Here is a 22,794-nt window from a genome sequence, read left to right on the forward strand (position 1 = left end):
CTACACCTTGTTACAGAAAGAAATAAAGCTGGCTTACATGAAAAATTACAATTTAAAAAAATTAGATTTAAAAAAGTGAATGAAGGCAACAGGACAAAGGAAAAACAAGAGTAGAAATGATAAGAAAAGCACAGAGGTTAATACAAAGATTTCTATTAATGTCACACAAGTGAAAGCTGTCACTAAACCCTATTTTTTCATTTTTAATTCATTTTCATAAGTGCATAACGTAGGGTTTTCAACCCCGGCACTGTTGTCATTTTGGGCCAGATAATTCTTTGTTGCGGGGGACGTCCTGTGAATTACAAGATGTTTAGCAGCATCATTAGCCTCCACCCACCCACTAGATGCCAGTAGCAGCCTCCCAGTCATGACAACCACAAATGTTTCCAGAAACTGCCAAATGTCCCCCGAGAGACAAAATCACCCCTGGTTGAAAATCATTGACGTAATACAATAAAACTTTGAAGAAATCACACGAACACTGCTAGAAAAACAAAGATAAGAAAAGTGAAAAATAAATTGTAGGTTGGCAGACCTCACTCCCACGCAATAGCTCATCCATTTGTCAACTCACAAAGTTGGATTTAGCATGAAAAAGGCAGTGTAGAGGCATTAACGTATAATGTAAAAAATAGAGGACGCTTGAAGACCACAAATATTAAAATCAAAGATCATACAGTATGAAGAGAAATAAAAATGTTGGAAGAAACAGGAAAAGAATGAGTTTGGCTTAAATCTGCCAGCAGCCGAAGACACAGGCTCTGGAGTAAGCAAAGGGAGTGAGGCTGTGACAAGATGGGAGTCACCTGCGTAGTAGCTATAGCTGAAACCATGCACATAGATCCACAAGTCATAAACTAAGTTAATAAGATGCAGCTGTAGTTTTTCCTCTTTAAGTGTGTTGCAACTCTATATATTTGTATCTCCTAAACTTGATTCTGCCTTTTTTACTAGTTTTTTTTTTTTTTTCCTGAGGAAGATTCGCCCTGAGCTAACATCCATGCCAGTCTTCCTCTATTTTGTATGTGGGTTGCCACCACAGCATGGCCACCAACGAGTGGTGTATGCCCACACCCGGAGACCCAACCTGGGCCACCAGAGTGCAGCGTGCTGAACTTAACCACTAGGCCATGGAGTCAGCCCCTTACTACTTGTGTGGTTTTTTTTTCCTCCAGCTTCCTTTTTTTTTTTAAATTTTTTATTGAGTTAATGATAGGTTACAATCTTATGAAATTTCAGTTGTATATTATTGTTTGTCAGTCATGTTGTAGGTGCAACCCTTCACCCTTTGTGCCCACCCCTCATCCCCCTTTCCCCTGGTAGCCACTAATCTGTTTTCTTTGTCCACAGGTTTAAATTCCTCATATGAGTGGAGTCATACAGAGATTGTCCTTTTCTATCTGGCTTATTTCACTTAACATAATTCCCTTAAGGTCCATCCATGTTGTTGCAAATGGGACGATTTTGTTCTGTTTTGCAGCTGAGTAGTATTCCATTGTATATATGTACCACATCTTCTTTATCCAATCATCTGTTGATGGGCACTTAGGTTGCTTCCACGTCTTGGCGATTGTAAATAATGCTTCAATAAACACTGGGGTGCATAGGACTTTTGGAATTGCTGACTTCAAGCTCTCTGGATAGATACCCAGTAGTGGAATAGCTGGATCGTATGGTAGTTCTATTTTTAATTTTTTGAGGAGTCTCCATACTGTTTTCCATAGTGGCTGCACCAGTTTGCATTCCCAGCAGCAGTGTATGAGGGTTCCTTTTTCTCCACAACCTCTCCAACATTTGTTACTATTTGTTTTAGTTATTTTTGTCATTCTGATGGGTGTATGGTGGCATCTTAGTGTAGTTTTGATTTGCATTTCCCTGATGATCAGCAATGATGAACATCTTTTCATGTGCCTATTGGCCATCTGTATATCTTCTTTGGAGAAATGTCTGTTCATGTCTCCTGCCCATTTTTTGATCAGGTTGTTTAATTTTTTGTTGTTGAGTTGTGTGAGTTCTTTATATATTATGGATATTAAGCCTTTGTTGGATGTATTACTTGCAAATATTTTTTCCCAGTTAGTGGGTTGTTTTTTTGTTTTAATCCTGTTTTCCCTTGCCTTGAAGAAGCTCTTTAGTCCAATGAAGTCCCATTTGTTTATTCTTTCTATTGTTTCCCTTGTCTGAGAAACTACTTGTGTTTTAAACTCTAAAGCTTTAATAATTAAAAAAAGAAATCAAGTGAAACAACAGAAATTTGTTTAGAGTAGTAGACAACTTTTGATTTTATAGCTGATTCAATATTTCTGATTTTTTGATACTCCTTGTCGCTAGTAATTAATGCATCAAAATACGCCGTTAAATCTTTTACTACAAAACTTTACACAAGTTTAATTAAAAAATAAAATCAGATTGCTAAAAGTACTCAAGTAAAAATACGCAAGATCCAGCAATTCCAAGTATAGACTCAAAAGAATTTAAAGGAAGAACTTGAACAGATATTTGTACACTCATGTTCATAGCAGCATTATTCTCAATACTCAAAAGGTGGAAACAACCCAAGTGTTCACTGATGGATGAATGGATAAACCAAATGTGGTATATACATACAATGAATTATTAGTCTTAAAAAGTAAGGGAATTCTGACACACATTACAACATGGATGAACCTTGAGGACATTACGCTAAGTAAAATAAGCTGGTCACAAAAAGACAAATATCGCATGATTCTATTTATATGAGATTCCTAGAGTAGTCAAATTCAGAGACAGAAAGTAGAATGGTGGTTGCCAGGAGCTTGGGAGAGAGGAAAATGGGGAGTTAGTGTTTAATGGGTGCCCAATTTCAGTTTGGGAAGATGAAAAAGTTCTGGAGATGGATGTGGTGATGGTTGCATTACAGTGTGAATGTAACTTAATGGCAGCAAATCGTATACTTAAAAATGGCTAAAACGGTAAATTTTATGTTATGTATATTTTACTATAATAAAGAAATAACACTAAACCACCTAGTAATACTAACTATGGAGTAGCTCTTCATTCATCAAATCTTTATTAACTTCCTTTAATAAATTTAAGTTTTTGCTCAAAAAAAAAATAGAATATACAAATATCAGACATGCCTGCCACTAAGGTATAAGGAAAGCTAAAGAAAGCGTTATCATTTCATGGATTTCATACTCACAATGTCCTGATTTACTTCACTTTTCTCTGGGTTTTCCTCTAGATAAATCCTCTCTTTCAGGCCACTTTTGGGACTCTAATGAAAAAAAGACATCCAGTTCATTTCAATAGGCTCACCAAAGGGGGATCCACTCAGAATAATTTCCAAATTTCATACTTGTATTTGAAACTTCTAAGTATCTTTCATACAATACCTGACTCTGCTACGTTTTTCCTGACCTTACAAGTCACAGCTTTTTAGTTTTATGTTGATAAAACAATATAGAAGCATTAGAATAGTTTTATTTCATCTCCAGGCTTGAGGGCTAATTTCTACCAAATAACTCTAACTAGATATATTACATATCTCAAACTTATTATGTCAAAATCAAACTACATCTTTATCCATCTCCCCTAACCCCCTCTGCCCCAAACTCTTCTTTCTATCCAAGTTAAAAGCACTTTGGCCTGTTTACATGAATGAAATTAAGCTTCTATTTTTCTGTTACTACCTCATGTGAAACTAACGTATGGATTTATATGAGATTTATATCGTATGTTTGGGATGACCTAATAAAAATACAAACAATATGATATGCAGAAATTTGGAGGAATAAGGAACACCCCAAAGCAATGCAAGTCATTCTTCAGAGCAGCTGAAAATGAGGTACAAAAGATTTTTATGTGAATGCCAACAGGGAAAATACATGCTATCTATACATATACCAAGATACCACAAGATAGAGAAAACCATAGGTTCACATAAACCCCACCTTGAAGAAATGGATGACTCTGGGTCTTGGACAGGAGATATAAAAGATAAAGCTAGAATAATCTGGTCACACGAAAAAGCAAGAGAGCTATCAAAGTTACTGGGGAGTCATGTCAAAAAACACAGAAGACAACTTGAAGGGGCTCCCACTAGTTTAAAAAGGGACAATTTAAACATCAAAAAGAAGGACTGCAACAGACTGAAACACAGTAAGCAAATACAATAAAATCTATGATTTCAAAATATTACACACACATCCCCACACTGCTGACTTCTGGAGTTGATTAGGGTATCAACGCTTCTGAAAACAGACACATGAAGGAAAAGAATCAAATATTTATTCTGCATTTCCTATGTAAGCTATATTTTAGGGTAAACTAAAAGCTAGTAAGAGAAAATTCTTCTTTATAAAATAATTCCATCTAATAAATACACAAGGAATGACAAAAGTATAATAACATCACTTTGAAACTGGTAATTAAATAATGGATGCAAGCATTTTGATTATTAATGGCAGATACAAACATTAGATAAATCCTTAATGGAGAACTTTATAATGAAGAAATCATACTGACATCATCTGAACACCTTAAACAAATTTACAGTCATAAAAAGACACCCAGACATTCACCTCCTGATGTGATGTAACAGGATGTACAAAGTACCATCATGAATTATTTTTGCCAAACAACAACTCTCAAGCCTTAATCTGATCAAGACTCCAGATCTATCAGTTTTCAGGAAATATACATGGAAAAATGTATTAAACATCACCATGAAAATACAATTAGAATCTAGGTTGTTTTACTGGACATGTGATCCATTTTCTTTAACCAAAAAAATGGGGATTAAAAAAAAGAGAAGTAGGGGCCAGCCCGTGGCCAAGTGGTTAAGTTTGTGTGTTCCGCTTCAGTGGCCCAGGGTTCACCGGTTCGGATCTTGGGCGCAGACCAACACACTGCTCATCAAGCCATGCTGTGGTGGCACCTCACATAGAAGAACTAGAATGACCTACAACTAGGATATACAACTAGGTACTGGGGATTTGGGGAGAAAAAAAAAGAAGGAAATTATTATATATTAAGAGATATTAACAAAAGGCTGAAGACCTTGACTGGATCCTGATTCAAATAAACCAAATGCAAAAATATCATTATAAAACAATTAGGGTAATCAAATCTCATATTAAGAACATATTAATTCTTAAGATTTTTTTTTTTTAAAGATTGGCAGCTACGGGGGAGGAGGGAGGGCAAAAGGGGTGATTAGGCTCACACGTGAGGGGATGGACTATAATTAGTTTTCAGGTGGTGAACATGATGTAATCTACACAGAATTTGAAACATATTATGATGTACATCTGAAAATAAATAAATAAATAATTTAAAAATTAAAAAAAAATAAAGATTGGCACCTGAGCTAACAACTGTTGCCAATCTATTTTTTTTTCTTTCTGCTTTTTCTCCCCAAATCCCCCCAGTACATAGTTGTATATTTTAGTTGTGGGTCCTTCTAATTGTGGCATGTGGGATGCTGCCTCAACGTGGCCTGATGAGTGGTGCCATGTCTGCACCCAGGATCCAAACCAGCGAAACCCTGGGCCACCGCAGCAGAGCACGTGAACTTAACCATTCCGCCATGGGGCCTGCCCCAAGTTCTTAAGATTTGATAATGGTATTATGGCTACATATTTTAAAGTCTTCTTTTCTCTTAAAAATGCATATTAATGAAATAATGTCTTGGATTTACTTTAAGATCATCCAGTATTTGCAGGGTGTGAGGAATGAGGGATATAGACAAAAGAAGTCTGAGCACCTGTTGATGCTGAGGCTGGGTGATTAGGTACATGAGGGGGGGTCATTATGCTAGTCTATTTTTGAATAGGATTGAAAATTTTCCAAAATAATTTTTAAAAATATCAGCCACAAATTGACAATCAGAGAGGCAGATGCTCTGAATTTTAGAAGATGATTTGTGATCAAGCTGCTTCTCTTGTGAGAATTGAGTATGTAGCTATTCTTTAAAGCCTTCTCTGAGGTGAGCAAAAGCAGGGAATTCTACAATGATAAAAATACCATAAACACTACAGGGAGATTACTTTATAAAAATGAGCATAAAATGGAAAAAAAAAATTAAAAGCACTGATTCAAAAGATAAGAAGACTGACTGGTTCCTACAATCTTAATACAGTACAATTGAAACAAACATGGAAATCCATAAGGTAAAAGCAGCACATCTTTAGCTTCAAATGCACACTTGTAGGAATTAAACTAGGTTTGTTACGTTTTCAGTAAATATCCTATCATCTCTCACCTAGAGTTCCACAATATCCACCTATTTATTTGGCTTTAGTCTCCTCATCTATAAAATGGTGATACTGCTTCTTCAAGATTATTATGTGAATTAAAATGAGTATCTGTAAAGCTTAGGTGCAACTGCCGACACAAAGTAGGTATTCAGTAAATGGTAACTATTTGTTAGCCATTCAACACACATTTGTTAAGTTCCTATTAAGCCAAACAGTCTTCTTTTCGTATACATCTCCCTATTTACTCCAATTCATTTTTCACACTGACATGTTTCTGATTGTACCTCTCTTCTGCACACAAGATAAAACCCAAACTCCTTACTCATTCATCCTGTCGGTCATTCGAATACTTATTAAAAACCAATTACGTGTCAAACAGCCTTAATTCATTGGAATGCCTGTTTCTACACTTGCCAGTTCACTCTGTATTTTAGAAAGCTGTACCTGTAAGCCAAACATTTTCATGTAACATTCTCCTAAATATAAGATAAAATTAAAATTTTCCATTCGTATCACTTGTTCTGTATTCCTACAATCTGCCAGGCTTTGGAGATATAAAGTTGAATAAGACAGTGCCTGTGCTCTCGAGAAACTTTCCATCTAATGGTAGAGACAAGCCATGAAAACAGAGGAGAAGCAGCACTAAATCAAAAAAGAGACTATGAGAAGGATTCCCAAAGCAGGACCACTAGAACAAGTTGAAGTCCTTTACAACCTGGACTCAAGACTTTGTTTCTAAGATAAACTCTAGCCATTTCATCCATAACCCTAATATACCAGTAAAATTTTCGCTGCTCTCCCCAAATGTTATGCATTTTCATATCTCAGTGCCTTTGTATATTTAGAGTGCTGGTACTCTGGAGCTGTGTAGAGGCAGATCACTTATTACCTGGGGAAGTCTGGCAAGTTAGTTAACTCCCTCTGGCCTCAATTTTTTCTTTTGTAAAGTTATGATAACAATAATAGTACCTCATAAGGCTGTTTTGACAATTAATTAAGATAAGGAATGTAAAACACTTATTACAGCATATGGTATGTATGCTCAATAAATATTAGTTACTGTAATTTTTTTCCTTGAGTCAAAATTGAAATTTTTCATTAAAATCTTTAGCCCATCCAATCATAAGACTCCTATCACCATCTTTCAAAAAAAGAAAAAAATCCTTAAATTTTCCACATAAGAAACTGAGTCATTGGGCCTAACCCTCAAAAGGTGGCCTAAATGACAGCATAGACCAGTGGCTTTCAAATTTTTCTTACTGCAACCTTCAATAAGAGAGAAATTTTACACTGATAACCAGCACACACACATACATACACGTGCTTATACACGTCACACGTGTGTGTATATAGCAAAAGTCACAAGAAGTAAACATTTACCTCTTCTACATGCAAAACACTCTTATTTTTTATTCTAGTCTTTTTTTTTTAAATGCTAGTCCCAACCCACTAACCCACTAAATTGATTTCATGACCCACAGTTTTAAAAGCACTGGTTTAGACTACTTTCTTCATCACTTTTAAAGAGGTGATCTATTTTTAAGTCATTATTCCCATCATTGCATACTACTTACAAAGTATTGCTGAATAAATAACACTGAATTTAGTTTTGAAGTATTCATATGACTATGGTGTTACATCATATTCAACTTAAAATATTTTCTTATCAACTTAATAAATATTCATGTTTATCTAGCAATTTCTGGGTTAATCAAGAAAGTGTTAACTAAAAATGGGCTATTAACTGAAGTCTAACAGGAATAAGGCTTTTCCTCTTTGCAATGGCAAAGTGCCCCATGATTCAAGACTGAGTCATTCTGACCACAAATGGAACATTAACATGCTCTTAAAGATATCAACAGTTGGCCTCTCGGTTCAGTAAGAAAGCACTGGCATTATTAACTTCTCTGCACACAAACGATGCCTGCTGGGAAATTCCATCTCCTCAAAAGAAACATTTGGCAATGGGCATCCAAAGGAAAAAGTGAACTCTGGAATTAAAAGCTCATATACAACAGTGCCCAGAATTTCTGCTCACCAAATTGCTATATTAAAGATGGTGGTGATACAATGTAAGTAATAAGAGAAATACATCTAGAAAAGGGCTGCAAAGAAGAATACAGAAGATAAACATGTAGAACACTTACATCTGCATTGTCACTACTGTGCCGAGAAACATCTCCACTGCTATAATCAATTCTGCCTAGGCCGTCACCAGGATCTGCTTCTACCTCACTGACTGTCAGGGCATCACCTAAAGACTTGGAGGACGCAACTACAGCTCCATCCTAAAACAGATTAAACACACACACACGAACATACGAAAACAAACCTTTGATTACTGACTGCATAAAGAAATAGAGTCACACTGCAATCTAAATGGAGACTGTTAAAAGTTGGCCAGTTTGATGTGATCAAAAAAGCTTAAAGCTCTGAAAGTTAAATGCATAAACAACTACTAATTCTGTGGTTCTAAAATGCCATGACCTTAAAGAGAAAGAAAGTAATATTTTAATAAAGAGAATGAAAGTTCAAACTTCCAAATAGAGCAAAAAGATAGTTTGTTAAATTATATAATTTATATTTCCTGCCCATTAGTAAAGATTATTACACTATAGCATCTAGCTAACTGCCTTCCAACACTTTAGAATTTCAATAAATTGCCAATTCTGGGACACAATGCTATAACATAGATTATTGTAAGCTTTTACATCAGAAACCGTATTTTTACTGTTTGAACAGAGTAAAAACGTCTTTGAAATGTCAACATTACTGAGGAATAATACTCAAAACTTCATATAGCTAATGAGAACGAAAGTAAGGAAAAAATAACCTGTAAAAGTACAGTAAACCAAAAGGTCAGGAGGCCTTAGAACTATGTGACCTTGTCTAAGTCATTTAACCAGCTTAGGCCCTAATTTTCTCAACTACAGCATGATTTTTTAACTTTAAAATGAGCCCAGGCTAGATGAGCTCAAAGAATCCCTTTAGTTCTATGAACCTGGGACTTTCACTTACAGACCTAACTCAGAAAAAATAACCAATCAACAGCTTTTACTCATTTTAAACAGCAGAGCCAATCTGCCCATTTTGCTTTAAGATGGAAGCATTAAGGAGCTTTTTAATCCCAAATGTGACTATTATAGAATATAAATTTAGTTGACATATAAATGCTAAGCTATTTTTTCTAATGAGACCGTCATCTCTGTAACTTATACTCATGCAGCAAATTCTACTGAAATCTATTTTTAAATCACAATAAAAATACAGTCATTAAGAATATGAATGCGCTTTGAATTCATCAGCCTGGGTTTAAATTGTAGCTCCACTGCTTTTGAGCTACCTGACCTCAGATGAGCTATTTAACCTCTGTGAATTCCTCTAAGTGCACATGTAAAATAGGGGGAAACAGTGGTATCTAACCTCAGAGGGCTGTTGTGCAGATTAAATAAGAAAATGCTTGTCCATGTAGTTAGCACTGTAATTTTGTAAAATCTTAAACCACTACTTAAAAACATAACTGCCATTCTGTTTCAAAAGGGCAGAATGAAACTCAAAAATGTAAATGTATGTTTCTGAACATATTTTAGTAGTTTATCACATCATAGCAAAAGCATTCAATTCTTTTCTGAATTATTATGGAACAAAAAAACCGTTATTATGAGCAAGCAAACAATCAGAAGCCCACATTTCTTTTAGTTAATCCATTATTTCTGTAACATCCTACACAGGACATCCTGTTGGCCTATGTTAGAAAAAATAACTTTTAAAAAAAGCAACTGCAACATTCTCTGACACATTCCCAGAAGAAAATTCTCCTGCAAAGAGTTGGGTAGCATTTTTAATAGTGATGCTACCTGAGCAGAGCCTGTGGCTTTGGATAACTGCTCTTGCAGCTGAGGAATGTGTTTCTTGGCCTCTTGGATCTCTTTTAGCAATCTTTGGGCAGGTGTTCGGTTGTAATCTTCCTGCAATAACTGAAAAGTTATAAAAATATTTTGAGAATTAATTACTTATGTCAAGAAAATATAGAAAAAGTCTATTCTTAACAAAATAGCTGATGGCACTGATTACAATACCGCTTGATTGTGATTAGGATAAATATCAACTCAACTACGCCTACAAACAACCCCATTTCTAACTTAGTACCTGTAGCCGTTCCTGTTCTTTCTGTAACATCTTTCTCAGAATTTCTACTTTCTGGTTATGAACCACATTGTTTTCCTCCTAGAAAAAGATTAAAAACAAACAAAAAAGAAGCAATACAGAGCAAGTGAAGCTATAATAAATAGAAAAACGAGACATATAACATTATGCCTCAGTTGCAATTTTCAATACCTATTAGGATTTTCTTTATTTCCAGCAGTTATGGGGACAGGCTTTTAGACATGACACTTAAAGCTAAAAGGTTACAGGGAAATTTCAGCCCTTCTATTTCACTTTAACTAAACTAGGTTCAAGAAAACATTAAATATTCATCTTAGTTGGAGAAATGAAGTTGCCTTAAGTATAACAATAACATCTTACACTTTCCCTCCTTTGGATCTTTACTGTCAACTCCCATGCATGGCTCACATTCCTAGTACTTTCTACCTGAAATATTGAAACAGCTCCCTAACGCCTCTCCCGCTTTCTTTCCTTGTTTCACAACCTTATAATATTTTATTAGTCTTTCTAAAATCCTATTATAACCACAGTACTCTCTTTCTCAAAAAAATTTTAATGGATTCTTACTGCCTATCCAGTTACATGTAAATTAGCCTGGTAGCAGTGATTTTTCAAAATTAATAGTCTTACTTTTTTCAAGCTCATCTCTCACTACAGAATTCCTTAAGAGACACCAGCAAACGAGTCCTAGCTACTTCACCAGAACACTCAGTGCTTTCTTGGCTCTTTACCTCTGTTTACCCTGCTTCCTCTACCTAGGTTGCCCTCCTCCTCACTGCCAACACTTAAAAGTTACCTGTTTCTCAAGGCCCAATTCAAATAATAGCTTTCCTCAAAGGCCCTCTTTACCACAACTGGATGTGCATTCTCCCTCCTTCGAATCCTCACAGAACCTAATATTTCCCCCTTCATCATGTCTACATTCTGCCTTTGTATTATAATTATTTGTATACTCTTGTTTCAGTCTCAAACAACAAAGGTTTATTAAGCACCTACCATATGCCAAGCAATATTTCAGGCACTGGGGACAAAACAATAAATAAAATAAACAAACAAAAAAAAACCCCTGTCCTCCTAAAATTTATATTGTAAGATAACTAAGGATTTTGAATATAGGATATTTTAATTATATTTTTGTGGGTAGCAAATTCCAAATTATTATGTAATTTTTATATTAGGAAGTTATTTTCTAGAATCTTGAACTTAAATTTATTTATCAGCTCAATACTTCAAAACTCAATATAAAGCACAGGCATCATTGCACAACTAAGCATTTACAAGGAAGTTTTCCCACTCTTACCCCCATGAGCACAGGACTAGTAATTCTCTCCATATTCCCAGATGCTCCAGGTGAATGCGGGGATGTCATGATGGGAGACATATGTCCAATGACTGATGGCTCTACTTCAGAATCAGCAAGTGGAATCTGGGGCGACCCAGGTGGGCGTCCCTGAACAGTGAGAGCTACATAGGAACCAGCTTCAGGCGAGGAAACGAAAGAAAAGGGAAGGAAGAGAAAATAACATTGTCAAAAAAATTTTTACAGCATTTCACTACTTAACCTTTGACAATTCTAAAAGATCCAGTTATGTCAGAAAGTTTCATCATCTGCTAACCATTTCTCCACAGAAAAAGAATTCAGTTTGTCATTTCTCTTTTATGATTCCCCTAAAAATCTAAAAGAACAATGCCATTTTCAGATAGCAAATTACTACTCATAAGATGAGATGTTACTTAAAAGCAAATAAAATTTATAACCTCAAGAATTTTTTTTAATTTAGGAAAGAGTAAATTAATATAACCATCTACTAATGACTATGTTCAATTAATTTCTTAAATGTAAATTTAAAAAATTATATTTTAAGATGATGCTAATTAGGCAGGATTTAACTAATTTTCTGGAATATAATGATGCAATTTTAAATTAGCTTTAAGAAGTAACTATGACAAAAACTATCCCATAAAAAAACAGAAAGAAAAAAATAATAAATAAGTACTGAGTTTTAACTTTTAAAATTTGGAGAAGAGAGAAACTCACTAGGCATATTACAAGAAAAAAACAACAGAAAGCAAAATTAACCATAACCAGAAAGATTCAACAATAGACATTATTTATCTCATATCAAGAAGATAAATGATTCCAAATAAATGACTTTTCTAAATAACTGACCTTTAAATGACAAAGTCTTTCTCTTAGACTTTCCATTAGAACTTTTAAACGTATTTCACACTTTCCTCCCAATTTTACCCTCCCATGGAACTCATTGTCACTTATTTCACAGTGTTTGGGGTTCTAAAAATTTTTTTTTACATTTAATGGTCACAAATGCTATGATTTGGGGGGATTTTACATATATATACTTTCTGAGGTTTCTCGATCTTATTTCTCTCTCTCTCAAAAAGTCATCTATTATATCTTATTTACTTATTCATGTGCTTGCCTTCAGTAACTTCCTAGATCTTCCCTTCCCTTCTTTAGTAATTTTTTTAAAGTGAAGAAGGAAATAGTTGGAACTTTTATGTATTTATTTTTTTGGTGAGGAAGACTGGCCCTGAGCTTACATCTGTGCCAGTCTTCCTCTATGCTGTATGTGGGTCCCCTCTACAGCATGGTTTGATGAGTGGTGTAGGTCTGTGCCCAGGAACCAGACCAAGGCTGCTGAAGCAGACTGCTTTGAACTTAACCATTAGGCCACCCAGGATTTAGTTTTTTAAGTAAAATTTATATTGAAATGAGTAAAATATATAACCCAACAAGCTAATAATCTTACTTTTTAAACTTTTTATTGAGATTATGATAGTTTACAACCTTGTGAAATTTCGGTTGTACATTATTGTTAGTCATGTTGTAGGTGCACCACTTCACCCTTTGTGCCCAGCTCCCACCCTCCCTTTCCCCTGGTAACCACTAATCTGTTCTCTTTGTCTACATGTTTAACTTCCACATATGAGTGGAGTCTAACAATCTTACTTTTTATACTCTGCAATAGTTAGGCACATATTTACTATCATAAATCATCATATATATGCAGCACATAAAAATTCACAAATCACAATCTCATTAAATAAGTAATCAAATTTATTCAACTATGCAGATCTCATTTTGATCATCGCATTTCTTTCTAGAATGCAGTGAAGTTAAGAACTGTGAACAAAGTGACCTTAGAGTCCTGGTACTCTGATGAAAAGGTAAAGGAATTCATGGGTTGCTTTACTTAAGTAATAAGAAGGCCAAGACAGAATTCAGTTTATTGAGTTTATTCTAAAGATGTCCACTCACTGAAAAGAAATAGGATTAAATAAAACAGTAGTGTTTCTGCTTGGCCATAAATAACTCTCTCTTATTTGTAGTCTACTGTGGAATAGTCTGATGAAAAAGATTATAAATTCTTAATCCTGGAGATTTCTATAAGAAGATCACTACTCTGGATTATTTAATCATTTACTTATCTGAGGGAACATGATTATGTTAGACGATTTTTAAAAGTTTCATTTCAGTTCATCTAGGCCATTGTGTCTGATTTCTCAACCTCTTCCCTCTGAGGTGACTCATGCATTTCTTTCAAATATATGCTTTCAATATTACCACAGATGACAAGAATAGCCACATATACGAAGTGAGTGGAAGATACTTATTAGTACGTTAAAAATTTTCACCTCAGATTTTCCTTTAATGCAGAGGTCAGCAAACTCCAGCTAAGAGGCGAAATCCACCCCACAGACTGTTTTGGCAAATAAAGCTCTGTTGAAACACAGCCACACTCATTCATTTACATATCACCTATGGCTGCTTTTGTGCTAAAACGACAGAGTCAAGTAGCAGATCATACAGCCCACAAAGCCTAAAATATTTACTATCTGGCCTATTACAGACAATGCCTGTTGATCCTTGCTTTAGAGCTTCAGAAAACAATTAACACCGAGAAGACATTCACCTACATTTGATTAGCTTCACCACTTCCAGATGGTTTGAATGAGTCACCAGAGTTCCATTCACCTGTAAGAAAATGAAAACAGTGCATGTCAGATACATTCTATTGAGACAACTGATAAATTTATTTCAGGAATTATCATACATAATACAACCAATTACGATATAATATAATAATATAGTACACAGGGCTATATTAAAATATGAATATATTTGATTCAGTATTCACTTTTATCACTATTCTGTAAGGTACACTCAACAACCAAATGAACTTGAACACAAAACAAGGCCTTGACTTAACTAACTTATTCACCACAAAAAAATGACAAAATATACCATGCAACAGACTTACAAATCCTTCACAGTGAAGAACTCTTGCAAATAGAAAAGATCTCTTTGGTTTTTAATTACAAATTCAATGATTTGTCAAATATCATAAGTTTTTTAAAAGATGAAAAAGTAAGTAATACTTCCACAATAATACTCAATTTACTTTCAGTTTTCCAATCATGACCTAATGTTTACAAAGAAAATTAATTTACACTAAATGTAGGAAATGTTATCCAAAGTCTACACTAAATGAAACAAATTAAGGTAAAAATATCAAACATGGATCTAACATTATTTTTTCTGTTCCAAGTAAAATTAATTTTTACAAGTTCAAATATATCAGTGTATAAAATAAAAGTAAAACTATACTCAACATGCCCACCAGAGATGATCACTGTTAACCATGATGTTTAATCTTTGAGACATTATTCTAGCATACACACAGACAGATACACAGACACACACACACATAAACATTATAATTGCATTTCTCCTATAAATAAATAAATACTTTTTTATTGTACTGTGGATATCTTTTAATATAGGTACATATAGACCTAATCCATTCTTTTTAAAAGCTGCCGATGAAATGCAATTTATTTCTCTAGACCTCAATTTATGAATATTTAGATTCTTTATAAGTTTTCAATATGATAAAGCTGAAATGAATTTCCCTATCCACATACAACTTTACATTTATACATTAATTTCCTTAGATAAGTTCCTAAAAGCAACACTGCTGGTGAGAGGTTATATGCTTTCTTAAAGTATATAACTTTTGATACTTATTCACCAATTTCCATCAAAATAGATTTTACCTAATTTATACTGACAACAAGCTCATGAGAGCAGCCATTTTACCATACCCAACTATGCCAGATGTGTATTATCAATCTTTACAATTTCTGAAAACCGAATATATTGTCACCTATCATTTTAATTTCTACTTCTTTGTTATCAGAGAAGTTGGACATATCCTCATTAATATATTGTTTATTTCAATTGCTTTGGGGAATTGCCTGATAAAATTCTTCACTCATTTTTCTATCAGACTATTCTTCTTAGTAATTTAAAAGTGTTCTTTACAAATAAAGATATCATACTCTGTAATATGTTTCAAATCTTTTTTTTCCAGATAGTTCTATGTTTGTAAACATGTTCATGATGGCTTTTCCTGTTTAGTAATTTGATTTTAAGTAATCAGATTAGTCAACTGTCTCAAGAGTAATTACTGTCTAATCCATTCTTTTCCCACTAATCAGAATTCAAGGCCTGTTTCTAGATTTCCTATTGTGTTCCACTGATAGGTCTATAAGCTAGACTAGTCACTTTCTTTAAATTAATCTATACCATCTCACCTCACAAGTACCCATATACATAAATTATTTTTTTCTTCAGCTATTCTTATACCTTTGTAAAGTTCATTTGGAAGAACAATCAGTTTGACAAGTAACGACGCACCTCCCCAACTCTATTTGTATACTTTGATAAGAATTTCTTGCTAACAGTTTAATTTGGAGAGAAACGATCTTCACAACAGTGAGTTACTCTCCTATTTGAGAACATATCACTCCACTTATTCAAGTCTTTTATTATGCCCTTCAGTAAAGGGTAATATTAATTTTAAAATAAATGAAATAAATTTTCATAGTCGACAAATCCATCATATGTAATACACTGTTTTTTATAAAAATCCAAGTGAAAAAAAATCAAAATATGGCTAAGATAGGCTGTTTTTTAATTCTACCATAAATTCCATAATAGTCCTTTCCTTACCTTGATGATTCGATCACCTGTCTGTACTCCAGCCCGCATGGCTGCTCCATCTGTAAGAGAAACTAATTATTTACAATGTAATTCATTTGTATTCACTGACAATCTTCTTGAAAGAGAAGCAGTGTAACAAAGTGGTTAGAAACACGGACTATAAAGTCAGACAAACTTGAAGTTCAAATCCCGCCTCTGCCACTCACTAGTTGTGTGACCATGCACTGATTTTATGTTTTTTTCCTCTAAGCTTCAATATTACCTGTAAAATGAGGATAAAAACTACCAGCTCAAATTATAGGACCCAACATAAAGGAAGTATTCAATATATGGTAATAGCAGTAGAAGATATTAATTATTGTCATTTTGGAAAAAGAATGGATATTTTTGAGCCTATAACCCATTTCTTTAACCTGTCTCTAACAAAATATCTCTGGTGTCATGAAGAAATAAAATTCCACAAACTTCTGTAAGAGATAATGCATAAAGTATCATGATCAAGGAGTCATAGGATTTCTAAACTATACAAGAACTGTTATCTTTCTATAAAGTACAAAGAAAATCAACTAGGGTAAATTCATGCCTATAACTATGACACTCAAGACAAATCTAGTACAACAGGCCATACGACCTGTAATGTATGTGATTATTTTATTCTGGGCAATAGCCATTATTTAAACTTGTCTATTCTTACTCTGTTTACTCCCGAGTGACGAGACTGTTTTAAAAAGTGCCTTGCCTTCTTTGACAGACTGTACGAAGACTGGATTGTCTCCACTGACCGTCAGCCCAAATCCATTGTCATCCTTCTGGATGATCACACAACGTTGAACAAGACCTGCACAAGAACCACAGAGTAAAGAGAGAAGGAAGAGAAAACAGAAAAAACAACAATTACTTATTAGTAATGAGCTGTATTCCATCTGGAGAAACACAAGGCAGCACATGAAATCCATATAAAAAATAAGAGCACTAACTCCATAAACAAAACAAACACAAGAACATCACAAAGAGTCATACATATTGGTTTCTCACTGAAGGGGTAGAGTAGAACTGCTCCAAGATTAAAAACAGCTGTGGCAAACCGGGAAAGATGAAGAGTAGAGAGGAGACAGTGAGAAGGAAAGCCCATTCACATCTATGTATGCTATTTATTTGTAACATAAAATCCACCCGCCCGCCCCCCCCCAACCCATCCCTGTGTTTCTAGTGCTCTAATTGGTGTTTAAACTCAAGAAAATCAAACATTTTGGGAAATCAGGCTAGTAGCATCCCATGGTAAACTCTAGAAAATTCCAATCTCACTCTCAAGAAAATATACTCAGAAAAACACACTACATAAATAAGGAGGTGCTTGCTTGCAGCTCCTCTCCCAAAAGGGAAAAAGGGAAAATTTCAAAGGGAAGAAAGACCTTGGCTCTTAGGAAAAATAAACAAAAAGGAGAAAAAAGTAGAAAAGATAAAGAAAGAACCTAGGAGCTCAAGCAAGTCTTTCATATACTTACCCGCTTTCTATAGGAGAAATTTGTTTTCCTTCTAGTTAAATGTCAAACAAAAATTGTCAAGGGAAGGTGAGAGAAAGAGGACCACAACCAAAGGAACAGGGATGTCCCGTAATAGAACCCTGATTAGCACCCAGGGCTGTTTTATCATAGATCAAGATCTGAAGATCCTGAACTCTGTGTTAGCCAAAGATTTAATATATTCTTTCAGTTTTGCAGAATTTAAGCATTTCATCAAAAATCAATATATAAAACATGTAAAATAACACAAGTACAATCGTGGTTAGAAAATAAAAACTTCTTAAAGATTTTTAGACAAAGAGCCATGATCTTTTAAATAAGTCTGATGTACAAAAGACACGTTAAAGATTGCATATTTATGAATACAAATATATATATTTCTTGCTGTTAATGAAATGTCACCATTATGTGGGCCTACTACAGATGAAAGACTGGAATAAATGCATCTGAGTATGGAAAACATGACCCTTGAACCTTAGCTCACAACCCTACACAAAAATTAACTTAAAGCAAGTCATGGACCTAAATATAAAAGCTAAAGCTTTTCATAGGAAAATACAGGAGAAAATTTTCAAGACCTTAGGGTAGGCAGAGATCTTTTAGGACACAAAATGCAACAACCATAAAAGAAAAAACTGGTAAGTTGGACTCAAAATTTAAAATATCTGCTCTTCTAAAGACACCAATAAGAAAATGAAAAGGCAAGCCAGAGACTGAGAGAAAATATTCACAATACAGCTCTCTGATAAAGGATTGTATCCAGACTATATTCTTTAAAAAAACAACTCTACAATTCAGTAATGGAAGACATTTCACAACAGACAAAAGATTTGAATAAACACATCACAAAGAAAGATACACCAACAGTCAATAAGCACATGCAAAGATGGCTCAACATCAGCAGTTATCAGGAAAATGCAAATTAAAACCACAATGAGCTATCACTATACACTAACTGGAATGGCTAAAAATAAAAAGACTGATAATACCAAGGCTTGATAAGCATGTGGAGCAACTAGAACTCTCATACATTGCTGTTACGAGTGTAAAATGGTACAAACACTTGGAAAACAGTTTGGAAATTTCTTATAAAGGTAAGCATACATTTACAAATGACCTAGCAATTTCACTTCCAAGAGAAATGAAAACTCATGTCCACATAAAGGCTGGTACACAAATGTTCATATCAGTTTTGTTCATAAGAGCCAAAAACTAGAAAGGACTCAAATATCCCTCAACAGATGAATGGATAAACAAATTTTGGTATATCCGTTACAGTAAAATACTACTTAGCAAGAAAAAAAAAGGGACTACTCATACATGCAACAAACATGGATAATTCAGAAAAACATCATGCTAATAAGCAAAAGAAGGCAGATATAAAACAAAGTGCATACTATATAATTCCAATGTAGAACAGGCAAAACTAAACGACAGCAACAAAAAGCAGATTAGTGGTTGCCTAGGGGCGGTGTGGGGAGCGGGGGGCGAGAATAACTGCTGAGAGACATGAAGGAACTTTCTGGGGTGAGAGAAATGCCCTATATCTTAAGTAAGGTAATGATTACCTGAGTATATTCACTCATCAAAACCCATCGAACTGTACACTTAAAACAAGTGCACCTTATTTCATGTAAATTATACTGTAAGAAAGTTGATTTTCACAATATTAAAAACATATGTTACCCCTCAATTCTAGAGACTACGAAATATAAAGCAGTATCTGAATTTAAAAATTCACCATTCCCACAAAATAGTAAATTGTAATGGGGGCAGAGGAAAGATAACTCCTCAGAATTCAACCTTTTTCTTTCCCTTAAGGTTGCTTCCTTTAAGTATAAGGAAAAACTATAAATAGAATGGGTATGAATACATAAAATCAAGGAAAAAGGCATTCTTTATAAATTTCTAGTACATAATACAATAAACACAAGAATCAGAGAACCTTAAAATATTTTAAGAGCAGTGTTTTACAGGAATCTTTTAAAATGCATGACCAGTTTTGGAAATGTAAGCATCTAATGACCTCCTTTACAGTTATTTGAAATTCAAAATACATTAGATATTGTGACTTTAAAATAAAAATCAAGACAACTGGAACACTCAATATATATTTTTTTCATAATACATCTATCCCTCCCAGTTCTCCTACCCTACCTCCCAAGAGCTGAAAATCAGTGAATTAAGGTTTCTAATACTGGTATTTGCTGTGCTAAGCCAATGGGCTTCTTAAGCAGACTTTTTTTGGGTCCCCGTAGAGAACAGGGTGCTGGTAAAAAATGAGGGAGAGCAGTAGTGGGAGTTAAGAGTTGGCTATGTTTGTGTATTTCACTTGAATATAATGTACGTAAAGTATTTAGCACACTGCCTGACAAATACTAAAGGCTCATAAATGTTAAGTATTATCATGATTGGAGGTAAGTTGCCCTTGAATTTTCCCACTCAGAAATATATTACTTATCTACCCATGTCATCAATTAAAAGTTAATTAAAAACATTTGTGCTCAATTCCCATGATTAACGCAACTGCTCCTTAAAATGATCAATCCTCACTTATATCTTTACCTAAATTTTGTTTTGTTTTGTTTTAAGAGACAAGCAAATTAGTTGTGGATGGGGAAGGAAGAGAGAATGGAAATTTTACAGACAAGGGCTTCTTGTGATGGGTAACTTCAGAAAATGAGAGACAGCAGGAAGGCCTCAAGAAACAAATCACCTCCTCTTATAAGCCTTTCCTAAATATCCAGGCTGGGTTAGGTGCCCCCTTAGAGACTCCCACTGCGCCCTCTATTTAGTCCCACAGTATCAGTATCACTCACAATTGATTCATATTTGTTTTTATCCTCTCGGTAGATTATAAGCTCCAAGAGTACAGGGGCTCCATCTTGTCTACAATCTTATCTCAGGACTTGGCATATGCTCTGGCACAGAAAGAGATTTTTTAACTTGCTAATGAATTAATGAAAATCCGAAAAGTAGAGGAGTCTAGAGATGGATATAAGCTCAGACAGGGAGGTGATCAGAGAGAAACAAAATACCACCACAGAGAGTCAATTTTAGCAAATATGCCTAGGGTTCTAAGAGACTGCTAAGGATTGAGTAAATATATTAGGATTATCTCAGAATACTGCAAACCTGTTTTCTCTAATTCAAAATTGTTCAGCCTGATAACTTTCTCTTTTAATTCTACAACAAAAGGAAATGAGGAATGAAGGATAAAGAGGAAAAGAAGAAAGAGCTATGTGCACATCCTATTCATCTTTCTCCTCTCCCCTACCCCACTATATTGTCCATTTACTATTATTCTAAATCTATCTGCTAATCTGAGAATCTGATGTACTTTAACATACAAGAATTACTAGACCAATACAAAAAGAAAACATACCTTACAAATACTGCCAGTTCAGAAGCTATGGAATTCAAATTAACGATATTATTTGGTCCTGTGAATCTATGGCATCTGCATAAACTTAGCTTTGGGGTCATAATTAACTGAAAACTAAGCTGTCATACCATTCAAAATTCAATAATCCAGTCTCTCAATGCTTATATCTATTATATTCCTTCCCATTCAAAATCAAATAAAATGTTTTTCTTTTTTCTTGAGAGAGTTCCTCTTGTTGTAGACCTGAAGCTGTTTTAACCCATCACAGAGGATAAATTCCACCCTTAACACTGAAGTCACCAATACTGACCAAATCATCATATCTTTGAATGTCCTTTTTGACCAAAACACAAAATCCACTTCTTTGGTTTAGCAAATTTGTACTGAGCATCTGTCTACTAAGTATTTAACACTGCAGTCTGTAGGTGTGAGGAATACAAAACTACTAGGAGTCTTTGCTCTAAAAGAACTTAAAATCTTGGCAGTGAAAGACAACAGAGAAACAAATAGGGAAACAACGGCAATGTTTAAGAATCTGCGTATGGTACAGATAACAGGCCTTATAAAAGAAGGGCAAGATAAAAGTGGACTCCTGACTCCAAAATGCCATTTTCAAATTTCATTAATTAAAAAAAACTCCACCTGCCATCATTTTACTTTTTCTGGTTTTTACAAATACATATAGTCCATGGTTTGTGTGTTTGTAGGTTTGTTTTGCTAAATCTCTTAATGTCTGGTATAAAGATTATTAATTATAATGAACATATAAATATGTTTCTCTCTGAATATTAGTTTTTATAAGGTCACAAAATCACTTTAACATGACCTGTATCCAAACACTTTGTATGAAGACAGGCAAGGAGAGTGTTCAACAAGAAAGATAATGATAAGGCTTAAATGTCCTTAAAATTGAGTCTTGGTAATAATGCTTCTTCATTCTCATTGTTCTTAACACCATATGAAGATTTTTTTCACAACTATTTTTCAAGTGCATATGGAGTATTGGCAAACAAGTGTATACCTCTATTATTGTACTTACCAAAATATATTATAATTCTTTTGTACTAGACTGTGAACTTCTAGAAAGGAGGTACAGGCTCCTATTATCCTGGTATCCCTATGCCTTGTTATAGTGCCTGGCATATAACAGGTGATCAATGAATATTGATTAAGTAAATTTGACTTTATTTTACATAAAGAAACTGTTAAATAAATCATACTCAATCATTTTTTAAGAAAAAGCAGGGGCCGGCCCCGTGGCCGAGTGGTTAAGTTCACGTGCCCAGGGTTTCCCTGGTTTGGATCCTGGGCATGGACACAGCACCGCTCAAGCCATGCTGAGGCCACATCCCACATGCCACAACTAGAAGGAAGCACGACTAAAACTACACAACTATGTACTAGAGGGCTTTTGGGAGAAAAAGGAAAAATAAAATTTAAAAAAAAAAG

At 34.5% G+C, this 22,794-nt stretch overlaps 1 protein-coding gene across 5 annotated transcripts in view; it reads right to left on the reverse strand.

The window, feature by feature from the left end:
• ARHGEF12 (Rho guanine nucleotide exchange factor 12) overlaps window positions 1–22,794 on the reverse strand; it is a 140,228-nt gene that overhangs the window by 43,020 nt on the left and 74,414 nt on the right. For 3 of the 5 annotated variants that reach the window (XM_044751665.2, XM_044751666.2, XM_070490067.1), the window contains 8 exons: window positions 17,177–17,275; window positions 16,447–16,496; window positions 14,349–14,406; window positions 11,710–11,888; window positions 10,392–10,469; window positions 10,100–10,219; window positions 8,390–8,530; window positions 3,185–3,259 (listed from right to left, as the gene is read on the reverse strand). In XM_044751665.2, coding sequence (XP_044607600.2) covers window positions 3,185–3,259; window positions 8,390–8,530; window positions 10,100–10,219; window positions 10,392–10,469; window positions 11,710–11,888; window positions 14,349–14,406; window positions 16,447–16,496; window positions 17,177–17,275 — 800 coding nt within the window. The remainder of the gene's footprint in view (window positions 1–3,184; window positions 3,260–8,389; window positions 8,531–10,099; window positions 10,220–10,391; window positions 10,470–11,709; window positions 11,889–14,348; window positions 14,407–16,446; window positions 16,497–17,176; window positions 17,276–22,794) is intronic. The other 2 variants (XM_044751668.2, XM_070490066.1) reach the window with 1 other exon arrangement.

This window comes from Equus asinus, chromosome 20 (assembly GCF_041296235.1).
Source record: "Equus asinus isolate D_3611 breed Donkey chromosome 20, EquAss-T2T_v2, whole genome shotgun sequence".
Lineage (NCBI taxonomy): Eukaryota > Metazoa > Chordata > Mammalia > Perissodactyla > Equidae > Equus > Equus asinus.